This window comes from Macaca mulatta, chromosome 3 (genome assembly GCF_049350105.2).
Source record: "Macaca mulatta isolate MMU2019108-1 chromosome 3, T2T-MMU8v2.0, whole genome shotgun sequence".
NCBI classification, from domain to species: domain Eukaryota; kingdom Metazoa; phylum Chordata; class Mammalia; order Primates; family Cercopithecidae; genus Macaca; species Macaca mulatta.
In genome coordinates, this window is record NC_133408.1 from 189,014,098 (window position 1) to 189,031,770 (window position 17,673).

The 17,673-nt window shown below is 51.0% G+C and overlaps 1 protein-coding gene across 1 annotated transcript in view; it reads left to right on the plus strand.

Annotated features, from left to right (window-relative positions):
* The first annotated feature begins 609 nt into the window (after window positions 1-609).
* Window positions 610-17,673, plus strand: part of LOC710270 (zinc finger protein 282) — a 30,959-nt gene continuing 13,895 nt past the window's right edge. The window contains exons 1-5 of the mRNA XM_001098866.5: window positions 610-818; window positions 3,394-3,813; window positions 11,803-11,929; window positions 12,471-12,590; window positions 15,913-16,032. Coding sequence (XP_001098866.4) covers window positions 654-818; window positions 3,394-3,813; window positions 11,803-11,929; window positions 12,471-12,590; window positions 15,913-16,032 — 952 coding nt within the window. The 5' untranslated portion in view covers window positions 610-653. The remainder of the gene's footprint in view (window positions 819-3,393; window positions 3,814-11,802; window positions 11,930-12,470; window positions 12,591-15,912; window positions 16,033-17,673) is intronic.

Consider the following 17,673-nt stretch of genomic DNA (forward strand, 5'->3'; position numbering starts at 1 on the left):
CCAATTTCAAGGTGTTTGAAGAGGCCAGTGTTAAAATGCACTGCACCTTACCTGGGAGAAAGAGCTCAGCCCTTTTTTGACACCTCAGCATGAATCACTTCTCTATCATCCATAACAGTGCAAAAGCTCTGGGATGGGACCAAGTAAATCTGGACTGGGAAGAAGGGGAGTGGGAGGTAAAGTCTGCAAAGGAGTGAGAGAAGGCAGACGGCCAGAAGAAAGTGTCTGAAGACAGAATTACTCTTGCAAAATTTTCAAAAGGGTCAGGCACTATTTTCTCCCAGGATGCCCAATACATTTGCAGAATTAACAGTAATCAAGCCCACAGTCCAGGTCCTCGCATAGTTTGGGTCTTTAAGGTCGGCCATCCCAGACTGAGGGGGCCTGACCCCTGGACCAGGCCGCTGCCTCTCAGCTTTGGGGCGGCGGCGGCCCCAGCCCGGGAGTGGCCCCGGCTGGTCCCCGCAGGCGGGCAGGAGCTCCGAGGCCATTGGCTGGCGCGCGGGCTGCGGAGGGGCGGGGAGCGCCGCCGAAGGGGACTGTTTGCTCCTACGGGCTGTAGATGGAGCTGTCCGGCCCCGGAGAGGGGGAAGGCGCCTGGAAAACGTTCTTCTTCTCCCTGGCCGGCCCGAGCGGGGAACAGCACTCCCAGGATGCAGTTTGTGTCAACACGGCCGCAGCCTCAGCAGCTGGGCATCCAGGGCCTGGGGCTGGACAGCGGGAGCTGGAGCTGGGCCCAGGCTCTGCCCCCGGAGGAGGTCTGCCACCAGGAGCCGGCGTTGCGCGGGGAAATGGCCGAGGGAATGCCGCCCATGCAGGTGGGAGAGCCCCGCCGGCGCCATGGCCGCGCTGCCGTGGGGGCGGGGCGCGGGCTGGGCCGCGGGACCGGGCCGCGCCGTCCTCCGGGAGCCTTGCGGCGCCCTCCCAGCTCCCGCGCCCAGACGAGGCCCGAGGCGGGCGGGGCACGGCCGGGCTGCGCGGCGGGCAGGGCGGAGCGGGCCCGACGCAGGCCCGGAGCGGCAGGCCTGGCCCGCGCGGCGCGGAGCAGCGATCGCCGGGCCCGAGTGCGGAGGCCCCGCGGGGCGGGGGCCGGGACAGTCCTTTCCGGGACCTGGCGGAGCTCTGACCCGGTGGCTGAGCCCTGGCTCGGGGCTCCCTTTGCGCCCGGCCGGCGGAGGGCTTCGAGGGCAGTGCTTCCGCCCGGCCGCTGGAGTGAATGCCTCGTTGGTGTTTACACGGTGGCCAATCTGACGGAGAGATTTTTAAAATGTTTGATTACCACCTTTCACCAAGTGTAATGAGTAATTCACTCTTCCCCTGCACCAGCTGTGATCCAGGGAAGGGGCCATGGAGAGGTGACTTTGGGGTCTTTGCTGCGGTTGACAAACTTGGCCGCATGTTGGAATGGCCTGGGCAGCTTTTAAGACTCCCGAACCCTTGCCTCGTCGCAGAGCTCAGGGTCTTTGCCGGGTGAGAGTAGCACCAGGCATTTCTTCAGGCTTCATCGATGATCTCCGTGGGCAGAACCAGTGCTCCAGAATTGGGTATAAAACCAGGGGAGGTGGATCTCAGAGAGGCCTGAGAGCTTCTCCAGGGAAGAGTCTCTGGGCCGACCCTGGGGCTGGGCTCCTCAGGGGCGCCTCTTCTCACCACCGGGTGAGCACAGCCAGGTGCTAACGAGGGAGCCAGGAGCTGCTGTGCTGTGTTTGATCATTTGCAGAGTTAGGGCTTCAAACCTGAGAAAACTAAACTGGGCCCCGGGACTTTCTTAACTTCTACTGTGGACTCTGTCCCCTTCTGTGGGCTAGGGCGGAGTGGAGCCTCCGTGATGGAGGAATGGGTGCTTTTGATGGAAATACCAGCACCTCTTACTCAGCAGGGCCTGGCAATCCTAGGGCCCTGCTCTCCACTCTGCCCTGTCCCAGAGCAGGTCTCAGGAAGCTGGGGCTGCTCTGAGTCAGAGAGGGGGGCTGGTCTGCCCAGATCGCCCCAAGCAGCAGGCCTCCCCTTTTCCTAGCCTGAGGGCCTCTTCAGCAGCCATCAGGAGGACAGAAAATGACACCTCCTCCTGTCCCAGGTGTGAAGGAGAGTCGGCTGCCAGCCCATGCGGTGCAGTGAGCCCTGAGTCTGACACCAGGTCCCAGATGACCAGTGAACTGTCACCAGCCGCAACCGGCCCCTCTTAGCCATAGGTCTCAGCCCTCAACTGCACCAATTAGTCTACCCTTCTGGGGTGAGGGCTCTGTGCTGGAAGATAAAAGGGGGAGTCCCCAGGCCATGGGGCACCCCTTCCCCAGGAAGCAAGGAGGGGTCCCGGAGGAGTTTTTCTTTCTCTTAGTCCTCTTGGGTGTGAGGGACATCGCCTCTTCACCTTTAATGAGTGACCTTTTTTAGTGAACCTATTTTCAATTTGGAAAATATTTATGAAACAATAGTTGTATATGGAGGGGGGAAGCTGCTTTTCTGCCCTAGCTTAGGCTCTCCCGTCTTTCCCTTGACCGCAGCCCTGGTAGGAATCTGGTGGGTTTTTTGGTTGTTCGTTTGTTTGTTCCGAGACGGAGTCTTGCTCTGTCACCCAGGCTGCAGTGCAGTGGCACCATCTTGGCTCACTGCAACCTCCGCTTCCCAGGTTCAAGCGATTCTCCTGCCTCAGCCTCCCGAGTAGCTGGGATTACAGGAGCCCACCACCACGCCCGGCTAATTTTTGTGTTTTTAGTAGAGACAGGGTTTCGCTATGTTGGTCAGGCTGGTCTTAAACTCCTGACCTCAAGTGAGCTGCCTGCCTTGGCCTCCCAAAGTGCTGGGAAGGTGTGAGCCACTACGCCTGGCCAGGAATGTGTTTTTTGTTACCTGCAGCACCTAGAGCTGCCCCAGCTGGCAGTGCAGGGAGGTGCTGCAGAGTGACCAGCTGCCTCCTTGTGCTTCAGTTTCATCATCTTTAAGGCAGAGATCATCATTCTTGCCCTAACCTGCTGAGAGATTGCTGAGAAGATTAGCGTCAGATAACTTACATCAAAGTTCTTGGAAACATAAAACACTAGGCAAATACGAAGTTCGTCATTAAGCCTAGCTCTTCAAGAAATCAGTTGGTCTATTCAGAGAAAGTGGCCTGTGACATTTTAGGCAGGGGTCACAGCCTTAACTTGCTAAGGGTCAATGTGGGTGAACTAGTGACCAGCCTGACTCACCTAGGCAGGAGATGGGAGAGTGGTGAGTTGGTTGGTGGGTGGGTGGATATCTATTGCTGGGAGAATTAGTGTATCCTGAATTACGGGGGCTTGGCAGAAGAAAGACAACATGTAGCATTTGATTAGTTGACCCGTGTTCCCAGCTGACTTCCCCCACTCACACAAGGTCTCATCCTGGGTTGTCACTTTCTCCCTCTGCATACAGGCTCAAGAATGGGACATGGACGCCCGGCGGCCGATGCCTTTTCAGTTCCCACCCTTTCCAGATAGGGCACCTGTCTTCCCCGACCGCATGATGCGAGAGCCCCAGTTGCCCACAGCAGAGATCTCACTCTGGACTGTGGTGGCTGCCATTCAGGCTGTGGAGAGGAAGGTGGATGCCCAGGCCAGCCAGCTGCTGAACCTGGAGGGGCGCACGGGGACAGCCGAGAAGAAGCTGGCCGACTGCGAAAAGACGGCCGTGGAATTTGGGAACCACATGGAGAGCAAGTGGGCCGTGCTGGGAACCCTGCTGCAGGAGTACGGGCTGCTGCAGAGGCGGCTGGAGAACTTGGAGAACCTGCTCCGCAACAGGAACTTCTGGGTCCTGCGGCTGCCCCCGGGCAGCAAGGGGGAGGCCCCCAAGGTATGTGGCGGTCCCCGGGGCAGGGATGGAGGTGAGGAACAGCACAGGTGAATAAAATCCTTGGTTTCATTTTGTCAGCCCTTCTCATAAACTTCTCTGGCTCCCTGTTTTCCAATTTCAATGTTCTTAAAGCCTGTTTCCACTGAAACAACCTGGTCTTGAACATTCTACCCCAGCAAGGCTCACTCTATTCATTCCCCATAGTCTGCATTTCTGTCTGGTAGTCTTTGCTCTCACTGTTCCTGGACTCCTCTGAGTTGTCTGATTGCAAGTTCCTGCAGCTCTTCACTCCTGGGTTTTCCCGCTTGACACCTACCAGTGACCATGTGTCATTGGCTGCCTTGGTATATGCTCACCGGAATGTGGCTGGAGTTGCACCTCAAACCAGGCTGCCTGGAATTGCTTTCAAGTCATGGTCACTGACCTCAGGGGGGCCCTTCTTAAAGTTCAGAACACACACTCTGTTTCTTATTCCATTCCCTCTCCTGCTTTCCTCCCGGATCCTCAACACTGCTTTTCCTTTCACTGAGAGAACGGAGTCACTCAGAAGAGGCGTCCACATTCAGCCAGCTTGTTCTTCCGTCTGCTGCTCGGTGGCCACAGGCTCTGCTTTCCCTTGTTCCTGTGGCTTGACGTCCCCTGCCCACCCAGGAGGTCACCCCGGCGTCTCTCTCCTTTCTCCTCTGAGTCATCAGCTCTCCCCTCTCTGCCGGGCTGTTCCCACCAGCATGTGACTGTTCTGTCCTGCTCTCCATCTTTTACAGAAAACCTCCCTGGGCCCTGCATCTACCTGCATTGGTGCCTCATTTCTCCACTCCTCTTTTTTTTTTTTTTTTTTTTTTTGAGACGGAGTCTCGCTCTGTCGCCCAGGCTGGAGTGCAGTGGCGCTGTCTCGGCTCACTGCAAGCTCCGCCTCCCGGGTTTACGCCATTCTCCTGCCTCAGCCTCCCGAGTAGCTGGGACTACAGGTGCCCGCCACCTCGCCCGGCTAATTTTTTTGTATTTTTAGTACAGACGGGGTTTCATTGTGTTATCCAGGATGGTCTCGATCTCCTGACCTCGTGATCCGTCCGTCTCGGCCTCCCAAAGTGCTGGGATTACAGGCTTGAGCCACCGCGCCCGGCCTCTCCACTCCTCTTTAGAGCAGAATCCCTTGAAAGAATTGTCTATACTTGTTATCTCCAATTATTTCTTCCCCATTTTCTCTCCTTCCCTCCCTTTTCCACTTCTCTTTATTATAGAATATTCAAATAAAAGTAGATAGAATAGTATAATGGGTCCCCATGTACCCAACTTCCAGCTTCATTAGCTGCCAACTCTTGGCCAGTCTTGTTTCCTCTAAATCCCTGCCCACTTCCCCACTCGCATTTTATTTTGAAGCAAACCCCAGACATCAATCATTTCCTTTGCAAATACGTCAGTATTAGCTCAAAAAGTAAGGACTCTTTTTTTTTTAAGTGATAACCTCAATGTTATTACCACCAACACCATAGTAAAAGCTTCAGCCTAGATCACTATCTAGTCAGTGATTAGATTTTCAGTTGTTACAATTAAAAAAAATTTTTTTTTTAGTTTGAATTAGGATTCAAGTAATGTCCACACATTGTGTTTGAGATGTCTCTTAAGTCTTTTTTAATCTACAGGCATCTCTTCCATCTATTATTTTTCCTTTCAGTTTATCGGGAATGAATTGGGCCATCTGTCCTGTTTTGCATCTCATTGTCTGGATTCCATTGATTGCGTCCCCTGTGGTCTCGTTTCACATGTTCCTCTATTCTCAGTATTCCAGTTGATTGGTAACTGGATCTTTCTGGAACGCACTCTGATCAGGCTTTTGCACACTAATGATGTCTGTGGTGTCACAGCCAGTGGTCGCTTCTCAGTCTTCATCCTCCCTGCCCCATCAGCAGCATTGTGTGTAGGTGACCAGTCTCTCCTTGAAACCCCTTGCTGTGGCTTCTGGGACACCTCTCTCTGTTGATTCTTTTCCTACCTCACCAGCTGCCCTGTCTCACTGTTTGCCAATTTTGCCTCCTTTGGCCAGCTTTCTAATGCATGGAGTGGGCCAGACTTCTGTCTTGGCCTTTTGCTCTTTATTCACTCTCCTCCCTCATGACTGCATCCCACCTCACAGTCTTTATTTTTTATTTATTTATTTATTTATTTATGTTTGAGACACAGTCCTATTCTGTCACCCAGACTGGAGTGCAGTGGCATGATCTTGGCTCACTGCAACCTCTGCCTCCGGGGTTCAAGTGATTCTCCTGCCTCAGCCTCCCTAGTAGGTGGGATTACAGGCACCTGCCACCATGCCGGGCTAATTTTTTGTACTTTTAGTGGAGATGGGGTTTCACCATGTTGGCCAGGCAGGTCTTGAACTCCTGACCTCAGGTGATCCACCTGCCTCGGCCTCCCAAAGTGCTGAGATTACAGGTGTGAGCCACCGCGCCCAGCTAGTTTCACAGGATTAAAAGCAGTCTGTATGCTGTCACCTCCCAAACAGATGCTTTCTCTCCCCTGCCCCCTTTCTTTCTATATGTTGCCCAGCTTTCTTTCTGGAATGCCAGATTCACATTCCTACCTATTAATTCATTTGGATGTCAGTAAGTCTTAGATTTAACATGTCCAAAGTGAACTGCGGGCCACCTGCCTGGGACCTGTTCTACCTGCAGTTGTCCTCATCTCCGTTGATGACGGATGGTTCCATCCTTTCAAGTGCTCAGGCCAAATCCTTGGAGTCATACTTGTCTCCTCTCTTTCTCACACCCTGCTTCCAATCTATTAGTAAATACCCTGAGTTTTCTTCAGAATATATCCACAACCTGGCCACTCCTCACCACTCCACTCCCATCGCCATCGTCTGGTCCCAGGCCCCATGGTCTTTCATCTGATTTTTGCCATGGCCTCCTGGTGGGTCTCATTGTCTTCATCCTTGTCCCCCCAACCCATACAGTCTATCTTAACACAGCAGCCAGAGCGATCCTTTGAAAATGTGAAGCAGTCACCTCACACCTCTGCTTAAACCTCCCAAATGGCCGGGCACGGTTTTGGCTCACGCCCGTAATCCCAGCACTTTGGAAGGCCAAGGCAGGTGGCTCATGTGAGGTCAGGAGTTCAAGACCAGCCCAGCCAACATGATGAAACCCCACCTCTACTAAAAAATACAAAAATTTGCTGGGCGTGGTGGCAGGCGCCTGTCATTCCAGCTACTCAAGAGGCTGAGGTAGAAGAATTGCTTGAACCTGGGAGGCAGAGGCTGCAGTGAGCTGAGATCTTACCACTGGACTCCAGCCTGGGTGACAAAGTAAGAATCTGTCTCAAAAAAACCAAAAATCACCTCCCAAATGGCTTCCCATCTGATTAGAATAAAAGCGCATGTCTGTTTATGGCCCACGCTCTCCCTGCCTCTCTGACCTTTCCATCCACTCCCTCCTGCCCGCTCCCATCTGTGCTGTTCTGCCAGCACACCACGCGCACCCCCAGCTCAGGGACTCTGCTGAGAAGCTCCTGCCCTGAATATCTGCATGGCTGTCCTCACCTCCTCTTCCATCAGGGTCTGCTCAGGTGCCACTTCATCAGCGGGCCCTTCCACAACCATCCTATATAAAAGAACTACGTCCCCTCAGCACGCTCTTCTCTCTGCCCTTACTCGAATTTTCTCCAAAGCCCTTTTGCCATTGACATCTTAAATATTTAAGTTATTCTTCTTCTTCTTCTTTTTTTTTTGAGACAGAGTCTTGCTCTGTCGCCCAGGCTAGAGTGCAGTGGCGCAGTCTTGGCTCACTGCAACTTCTGCCTCCCGGGTTCAAGCGATTCTCCTGCCTCAGTCTCCCAAGTAGCTGGGATTACAGGCACGTGCCACCAGACCTGGCTAATTTTTGTATTTTTTAGTAGAGACAGGGTTTCACCATGTTGTCCAGGCTGGTCTCGAACCCCTGACCTCAAGTGATCCATCCTCCTCAGCCTCCCAAAGTGCTGGGATTACAGGCGTGAACCACTGCACCTGGCCTTAAGATATTATTCTTCAGCATAATGTTCCTTTTTTTGTCTTCTTGGTTGGTTTTCCCCAACCAGAGTGTAAATTCTGCTCGGTTGCCTGCTGTATCCCTGTGCCTGGAATGGTACCTGGCTTAGGCTGGTATGCAAAAAATGTTTGTGGAGTGCCTCTCTCCAGCTGGAGAGCTCACAGCTTCCTGGCAGGGACCGGGTCTTGTATGTCTCCGTGTCTGCTGAGGCAACCAACCCAGTGACTTTGCCAGAGAAGTTGTCTGACGTTACTCATTGAGGCTTCACAGACCTGAGTTGTAATAGTGGCTCTGGTTCCTCTGCAAAACATTTCCTGGCACTGCAGCCCAGAGGCTGGTTTTCAGTATGGTTTTGCATACGTCGCTTGTCTAGCACAATCAGCATCTACGTACACACTGCCCTTTTCTTTTGTCTGTACTGTGTGTCTCAGCGCATAGCCTTGTGTGGCACTGTGATGTGTTCTGTGCGTTGGATTAGGCATTAGAGTAGACTTGACTTGACAAGGGCTCTTACAGAATAATGAAATGGTTTTGGGGTCTGGAATCAAAGGACTTGCGTTTAAATCCTGACTTCGCCACATACTGGTTTTGCTTTTTATTTTTCTGGAACGGTCTCACATTGTCATCCAGGCTGGAGTACAGTTATACAATGACAGTTCATGTAACTTTGAACTCCTGGGCTCAAGCAATCCTTCCACCTCAGTCTCTCAATTAATTAGGACTACAGGCACATGCCACCACACCCAGTTAAGTTTTTTATTTACTTTTATTCTTTGTAGTGACAGGGTCTTGCTCTGTTGCTGAGGCTGGTATTGAACTTCTGGGCTCAAGCTGTCCTCCTGCCTCGGCTTCCCAAAATGTTGGGATTATAGGCTTGAGCCACTCCATGAGGCCTGCTTGTACTGATTTTCCTGTCATTGGTCAAAAGTGTTTTTTGTTGTTTCTGAGCCTCCTCAATTCCTCTTTTGAAGAAATATAAACAATTCAGTAAATTCCCAGCTGGTTTCTCTGAGTTTCAGGGTTATTGTCAATAAAATGAAGATGATAATATGCTTACTTCATGGAGTTGTGAGGATTAATTAACTTTATTTGTGGGACGACACTGTGTATAGATTGTTGTGTTAGTTACCTGTTGCTGTATAACAGATTACCCCAAAACATAGCAGCGCAGCCTAAAAAAATAATTATTTATTATCTCACCATTTCTGTGGGTCAGGAACTGGGGAGCAGCGTAGGTGAGTGGTTCTGGCTCAGAGTCCCATGAGGTTACGGTCAAGCTGTTGAATGGGGCAGCAGTTATCTGAAGGTTTGACTGGGGCTGAAGGGCCTGATTCCAGCGTGGCTCACTCACTTAGCTGTTTGGGGGAGGCACGTGGTCTTGGGGGAGGAAGGAAAAAGTAAAGAAGACATGTGCCAGATGGACGGGAGGCAACATAGTTACAGGAACCAAGCAGGATAAAATTCTAGAAAGATGATCTGACCTTTCAAAGAGGTCAAAAATGTTGAGAATTTCAACAGAAGGTCGCTGATGATCTTCCAGAGTGTGGTTTCAGAGAAGGGAGGGTACAGAGGCAGACAGAGTCTAAGGGGGTGAAGAATGCGTAGATGGTAAAGAGGGAAAAACAGAATGTGTCTCTTGGGAAGTTCCCAGTGAACAGAGAGGGCAGAGTGACCTGAGCGAGCAGCATTTTGCGGGAAGTTTTTTCTGAGGTTGGAACGACCCTGAAGGGACGGAGCCAGTGGAGAGGGAGAAACTGATGATGTCGATGAGAAGGATTATTTGGATTAAGCTTCACAGGCAGGAGGTGGAGGAAGAGGTGAAGGGCACATGCTGGTGGCCTTGGATTGGCAAGGAGAGGGGCAAGGAAGGAGCCTGCCGGCGCCTACCTGAGATCAAAGACAGAGAGATGTGGGAGGTCACTTAAAGGTCTGGGAGAATGAAATGTTTGAAACAAGCCTCCCGGGGAACATAGCAAGGTGTCAGCAAGAGACAAACAAGAAGCTTCTGAAGCAACCATGGGACAGCAGTATGAATTGGTGGTGGATGTCTTCTGTGGAGTTCTAGTAACAGAGAATTAAAATGAAGAAAGGGGACTGGGTGCGGTGGCTCACACCTGTAATCCCAACACTTCGGGAGGCCAAGGCAGGCAGATTATGAGGTCAGGAGATCGAGACCATCCTGGCTAACATGGTGAAACCCCGTCTCTACTAAAATACAAAAAAAAAAAAAAAAAAAAAAATTAGCCCGGTGTGGTGGTGCGTGCCTGTAATCTCAGCTACTGGGGAGGCTGAGGCAGGGGAATCGCTTGAAACTGGGAGGTGGAGTTTGCAGTGAGCTGAGATCGTGCCACTGCACTCCAGCCTGGAGACGGAGCGAGACTCCGTCTCAAAAAATAAATAAATAAATAAATAAGTAAGTAAAAATAAAAAAATAAAACGAAGAAGCCGGTACAGTGGCTCATGCTTGTAATCCCAGCATTTTGAAAGGCTGAGGCAGGCAGATCACAAGCTCAGGAGTTCGAGACCAGCCTGGCCAGTATGGTGAAACCCCGTCTCTATTAAAAATACAAAAATTAGCCGGGCGTGGTGGCAAGCGCCTATAATCCCAGCTACTCGGGAGGCTGAGACAGGAGAATCACTTGAGCTCGGGAAGCAGAGGTTGCAGTGAACTGATACCATGTCGTTGCACTCCAGTCTGGGCGACAGTAAGACTCCTTCTCAATAAATAAATAAATATAAAATGAAGAAAGGGATCTGTATTAATTTTCCCAGGTTGGGGCTTTTCCTGCATCTGGTGGAAGGTCCAGGAGTTAAAGGTTCTAGTTCTGATTGTAAAGATGGACAGTGAGTTGTCAGTCCATAGGGATGGAGCATGGCACTGAGGTGTAGACATCACACCTACACGTGGCATTCTCAGAGTTACAAGCACCTGGTAAAAGGGCTGACATTTCTAACTTACATAAAGGTGCTGCCCACTCACCACGCTGAGTAGCGGTAGCTGTGCTCTTGACTTTGGTGTCTTTTTGTAACTCACCCCAAGGTGCCATACAGGCCAGTTTTGGCCCTGTAAATGAGATATGTAGACGAATGGACTGTAATCACGGGATGGGGGAGGATCGAGGGGTTAGATTTCAGACTGAAAGGCTGGTTCAGTCGGAATGTGAAAGTGGTAACAGGGAAGGCTGTGTGTCCAGAGAAGAAAGTTCAGTTATCAAAGTCATGGGAGTGAAACGATTTTGGACAATCGGTCCAAGCTGAGGTCGTGCGGGTGAGTGGCCGAAGTGAGTGACTGCAAACTGAAATCAGCTTTCTGTAACAGATCCGAACATACTTGTCATCAGTCTGACAAGTGACTGACACCACGCGATGACTCGGGCTGCAGTGGAGCTTCCTGGTATTGGCACCCACTGTGCAGCACACTCAAGTATTTATTGATTCCCTACTGTATGCTCCTGGATGATCAAGATAGAGTAGTGAACGAAGTGGACCAAGGTTCTGAACCTTAGCACAGGCCTCAGATTTTACATGCTTTGCTGACAAAGAGGTAACTGTGTACACAGAGGTGACCTGACCTGAAATACAGGTTTGGTAACCAGGTTTTACTCTACTTGGCTCACGGATACCCACTCTGAGAACCTGCCACCCCTCTGTCACCCTGAATACCAAAAGAAGCATATTGACTGCTCTTTACCCTCAGGTATCCAGTTGACCTAAAAGTGAAATAACAGTAGATGTAGCTAAATGCTATTTCTAAAAAGGCAGGGTTGACCATCTGTGTTATTGAAAGCATGAGAAGGTCCGGGACAGAGAGGACTGACTCCACTGAGATGGACGTTGGGGACTGGGGAACCACGGAGAGCAAAGGCCAGGCTTTGGTGGGGAGTGGGTCCTGTGGCCCGCAGGAATGGGGAGGTGGTGGGGAGGAGCAGGCAGGAGGTGCTAGATTAACCGCTTGTTGGCTCAGGTTCCAGTGACTTTTGTCGACATTGCTGTGTACTTCTCCGAGGACGAGTGGAAGAACTTGGACGAATGGCAGAAGGAGCTTTATAACAACCTTGTGAAGGAGAACTACAAAACCCTCATGTCCCTGGGTAAGGACGCCTTCTCTCCTCTTTGGTGAGCCATCTCTGCAGAGGGTTGTGAAATGCTTATTCGTCCACGTTAGCACCGCCTAGGCAGGTTGTTCCGTTTTTATGTAATGGAAACTCAGGAAACCATTTGCTTATAATGCTAGTAAAATAGAACAGTTTACAATAGGATAAAAATGTAAAACCCAGTAACAGGGCCCATTACCATAGAACTCAACGTTACAACACCACCACGTTGGATTACAGTAAAACAGCGCCATTCACACCTCACCACGCCCCACATCCCAGCAGTCAGGGGTGAGCCATAGCTGGTCTCATGTTGGCTTTCAGAGGCCAGCTTTTCCTGCAGTAGAAATTTGGGAATCTATCGACTCGTTTTCAAGGTTCTTCATAAGAGATTACCTGCCTAACTCGCATAACTGCTGCCAAAGAGGGACACCCAGGTGGAGAGGGGGAGATCGGGTAGTGGAGAGTTCTCGTGTCCCCTTGCTGGATGCGTTAGTCAACTTCACTCACTCTTTCCCTCCCTCCTCCTCACTTCCAGACGCCGAGGGCCCAGTCCCGAAGCCAGATGCTCCGACCCAGCCTGAGCCCAGGGAAGAGCCTTGTGTGTGGGAGCAGCGCCACCCTGAAGAGAGAGAAATCTCAATGGATCCTGATGCAGGTGATGGCAGCAGAAGAGTGCAGGGTCCAGGGAAGGGCAAGAGAGGACAGCCGGCAGCCTGCGCCACTGTGTATGCACTATGCGGCGAGGCTCTTGGGTGGCTCTCAGGGGCCAATTCGGCCACAGTTGAAATTTGGCGATCACATACAGGAAGAGATCTCAGGACTCAGAATAGCACCCTAGATATTTGCCGTTTGGTTTGTTAAAGCCGCATAGCTCTGGACTCACAGGTAAGCTTGGTGGAGAGATGAGGAAGGGCTTAGGCTTACGCTACTGCCCGGGCCTGACGTGGAACTACAGAGAGAGGCCCCAGGCCTGGGCTCAGAGACGCTGACAGAGGAGAGCAAGAGGAGTCTGCGGCACATGCGGGGTTTCGCCCCAGCCCGTCCGGTCGCTTATTGCTCAGCCTAATGTGCAGCGTCATCACCTCATTCTTTGGCCAACACACGCGGCTTACCTGCAGGCTTGCCCTGCAAGGCACTTGACTCACTCAAGAAGGATTCTTAAGCCTGAGGAAATTGGGCCTGTTGAACACATCACACTTGATGAGCTCTTGCTGGGGTGGAAGGCCTAGGGTTCTAGGCCTGCCTCTGCCTTGGAAATCCTTCCCCAGGGCCAGCTTTTCTGAGCATTGTTGGACTAGGTGAAATCTGGTGCTCAAACTGTGTTCTCTACTTCATTGGAGGAACTTTTGCCAGTCTGGGCCCTCTGTCCTCTCTTGTTTTTTTGTTTTTTGTTTTTTGTTTCTTTGAGACGGAGTCTCACTCTGTGGGTCAGGCTAGAATGCAGTGGTGCAATCTCAGCTCACTGCAACCTCAGCCTCCTGAGTAGCTGGGACTACAGGCATACGCCACCATGCCCAGCTAATTTTTGTATTTTTAGTAGAGACGGGGTTTCGCCATGTTGGCCAGGCTGGTCTTGAACTCCTGACCTCAAATGATCCACCCGCCTCAGCCTCCCAAAATGCTAGGATTACAGGCGTGAGCCACCGCGCCCGGCTGTGTCCTCCTTTGTTTTTAAGTGGAGAACGTTTTCCTGAAACTCACCTTAGAAGGCAGCTCTCAAGGCCACTCTCTCCCCTCCTCCCATTCCCAATCTTTCCTTTTTATTGAGATGTGATTTACAGACCATAAAATTTACTGTTTTAAAGACTGCAATTCAGGCCGGGCGCGGTGGCTCAAGCCTGTAATCCCAGCACTTTGGGAGGCCGAGACGGGCGGATCACGAGGTCAGGAGATCGAGACCATCCTGGCTAACACAGTGAAACCCCGTCTCTACTAAAAAATACAAAAAAACTAGCCAGGCGAGGTGGCGGGCGCCTGTAGTCCCAGCTACTTGGGAGGCTGAGACAGGAGAATGGCGTAGACCCGGGAGGCGGAGCTTGCAGTGAGCTGAGATCCGGCCACTGCACTCCAGCCTGGGCAACAGAGCGAGACTCCGTCTCCAAAAAAAAAAAAAAAAAAAAAAAAAGGCTGCAATTCAGTGGCTCACAAAGTCATGCAACCAAAATCATTATCGAATTCCAGAACATTTCTACCATAAGAAACCCTGCACCTGGCAGGGCACAGTGGCTCACGCCTGTAATCCTAGCACTTTGGGAGGCCGAGGCGGGCGGATTAGCTGAGGTCAGGAGTTCAAGACCATCCTGGCCAACAAAGAGAAACCCCGTCCCTACTAAAAAATACAAAAAATTAGCCGAGTGCAGTGGCATGCACCTGTAATTCCAGCTACTTGGGAGGCTGAGGCAGGAGAATCACTGGAACCTCACACCCACTAGCAGTCCCTCCCTTCTCCCTTTTACCCCCAGCCCCTGGGAACCACTAATCGACTGTCCATGTCTATGGATTTGCCTGTCCTGGACATTTCCTCTAAATGACTCCTTCCCTGTCTTCATCAAGCACTGCAGAAGTTTGAGGTCAGCAGTGGTAGTAACAGCACCTAGTCTTATGAGGTAGTTTTTTACATTTGAAGCACTGTAATCTCAACAGTTTCAGTTGGTTATCAAACCACCACTGAGCATGAGATAGAACAGGGATCACTGTGTCCCTTTTGTAGATGAAAAAGGTAGACCGGAACCCAGAGAAGCTAAATGACTCATCTGCTGAGTTGGTGCAGAGTTGAAGCCAGGATCCCAGTCTTCAGATTCTTTGTCTTCTCTCTTTGCTGGTGCCTGAGCCTCCTCTTGCACAGGGGGCGCCATCAGAAGAAAAGGCCCTGTTTGTTTCATGCTGGGCTTCTATGTAGAGGCTGTGTCATTGTCTTTTATGCACAGCGAGTCCTCACTTAATGTCACTGATAGGGTCTCAGAAACTGTGGCTTTAAAATGACATATAGGCCGGGCGCGGTGGCTCAAGCCTGTAATCCCAGCACTTTGGGAGGCCGAGACGGGTGGATCACGAGGTCAGGAGATCGAGACCATCCTGGATAACACGGTGAAACCCCGTCTCTACTAAGAAATACAAAAAACTAGCCGGGCGAGGTGGCGGGCGCCTGTAGTCCCAGCTACTCGGGAGGCTGAGGCAGGAGAATGGCGTGAACCCGGGAGGCAGAGCTTGCAGTGAGCTGAGATCCGGCCACTGCACTCCAGCCTGGGCTACAGAGCGAGACTCCGTCTCAAAAAAAAAAAAAAAAAAAAAATGACATATAACACAACCAATTTTTCTTTCTCATCAATGTTATAACTAAACACCATGGGAGGAAGTGACGTTATTCGAGGATCTGCTGTGTCATTTCACTTGAACTCACTGTTTCCAAGAACCTGTTGATGACAGCGAGACTGACTGTATAAGGAGGTTGTGCACTATCTGTCCAACAATAGAGCTTAGTTGTGCCTTTTTGCCCAGCCTGGCTTCTTACAAATCATATATATACACGTGTGTGTGCATCTGGCCTCAGCCTGGCCAGGTCTTTCTGATTGGGGTGACAAACAAGGACTAATGACTCCCACAGAAAGGTCCAACTTGTGGCCCAGTCCTGATTAGGACCCAGCCAGTTACGTAGCTCTAGGGTATTTCTGAATTCTCTCGTCAGCCTCATCACCCCTCATTTTGCTGCTTGCCTAGCCCTTTTTCTTGAATGTTGACTCCCTCTCTGCTCCTGAGACCTTCTGCTCCTCAGGGTCCCCCATGGCTCCGACAGGAACCCAAGACCCCTGTCTTCTCCCCTGGCAAGTGCTGTCAGCCATGCTTCTGAGCCCAGAATGTCCTGGTGACCAGCACGCAGGAAAAAAGACACAAAGCAATGTCATTCTCTCTTCCCAGGAGCAGAGCTCCTGGCACCTGTGGAAAAAAAGACACAAAGCAATGTCATTCTCTGTCCCCAGGAGCAGAGCCCCTGGTGCCTGCGCAGGATGCGTCTTCCCAGGTGAAGCGTGAGGACGCCCTATGTGTCCGGGGTCAGCGGGGCCTGGAGGAAAGAGCCATCCCCACAGAATCCATTACTGGTGAGTGACCAAGTAGCCATCCACACCAGAGACGGGAGGGGACAGGGTTAGCATGGTCTCCCAGCCCCCAGAGTTAGCTGTCGCGTGTGCCAGGCCAGAGGGCTGAGCTTGAAATGGAAGGGCTGTGCATCCAGGGCTGGGCTGAGCCAGGATTCCTCCAGGGGACACAGACGTGGCAAACAGCATTGACAATTTGCTGGTACACCTGGGCTCAGCGTGTTCTGTTTCCTCTCTTCCTCATATTATCTGTTTTTAACGATTCCATCTTCCCCTTTAGAAACAATATCCTGGCAGAAGTACTAAGTGTAAGGCTTCATGGGTGGGGGAACAGGCAGGTCAGGAAGACCTGTTGTTCCCTGACCAGGAAGGCCTTTCATTGTTTTAAACAAGTGTTTATGGGCTGCTGCCTCTGTGCCAGGCACCCACATACCTGCGGTCCTGTGAGGGACCTCCTCTTAGCTGGCATTGCAGCTGGACTCTGTCGTAGGTGAGAACTCTGTTAGAGCAGATGTATGTATCAATCAGAGTTCTCCAGAGAAACAGGACCCGTAAGGGTGTGTGTGGAAAAGAGAGATTTATTTTATTTTAAGGAATTGGCTTGTGATTGTGGAGGCTGGCAAGTCCAAAATTTACAGGGCAGGCCAGCAGGTTAGAGACCCAAGGAAGCGCTGATGTGGCTGCTCCAGGCTGCAGGCAGAATTGCCTCTTCCCTGGGGCCTTAGGCCTTCAGCTGGTTGATGAGGCCCGCCCACATCATAGAGGGCAATCTGCTTGACTCAAGTCTGCTGACTTACATGTTCAAATCTCATCTAAAGAAATACCTTCATAGAAACAGCTAAATAATGTTTGACCAAATCTCTGGGTACCATGACCAAGCCAAGTTGACACATAAAATCAACAATCATGAGACATATTAACATACTGTAGCCCTTTACTTATTCACAGGTTAGAGCTCCACAAACCTCATCCCCCCCTTAGTCAGAGCCTCACACCCATAGGTAAGTGCTCACAGTGTCTGGGTAGAGGAAAGCCTGTTCACTTGTCATCAGGCATGACCCTTGAAAGCATCACAGTATTAGGATCTTTAAGGAGATCTTTAAGAGATAAGAAGGCAATAAGTGTAAATTAGGTTTGAGACTCTGAGGAAGAAAGAAAATATAGGGTCTTTTTCTTACATCTTAGAAAAATCCCATTCAACAGCTTTAAAGGCTTCTCGTAACATTACTTTATAGCCTATAAATATATACAACTATAATTTGTCAATATATAATTTAAAAAAAAAGGCTTTCTAGAAGTTGTCATCTTTCCAGAGGAAATACCTCTTTCCATGGTGGTCTCAGCACCAGAATAGGAACCGTATTCTTTTTTTAAAATTTTTAAAATTTTTTTTTGTTGTTGTTGTAGAGACAGAGTCTCGCTCTGTTGCCCAGGCTGGAGAGCAGTGGCGCGATCTCAGCTCACTGCAAGCTCCGCCTCCCGGGTTCACGCCATTCTCCTGCCTCAGCCTCCCGAGTAGCTGAGACTACAGGTGCCCACCACCACGCCCGGCTAATTTTTTGTATTTTTAGTAGAGACGGGGTTTCACCGTGTTAGCCAGGATGGTCTTGATCTCCTGACCCTGTGATCCGCCTGCCTCGGCCT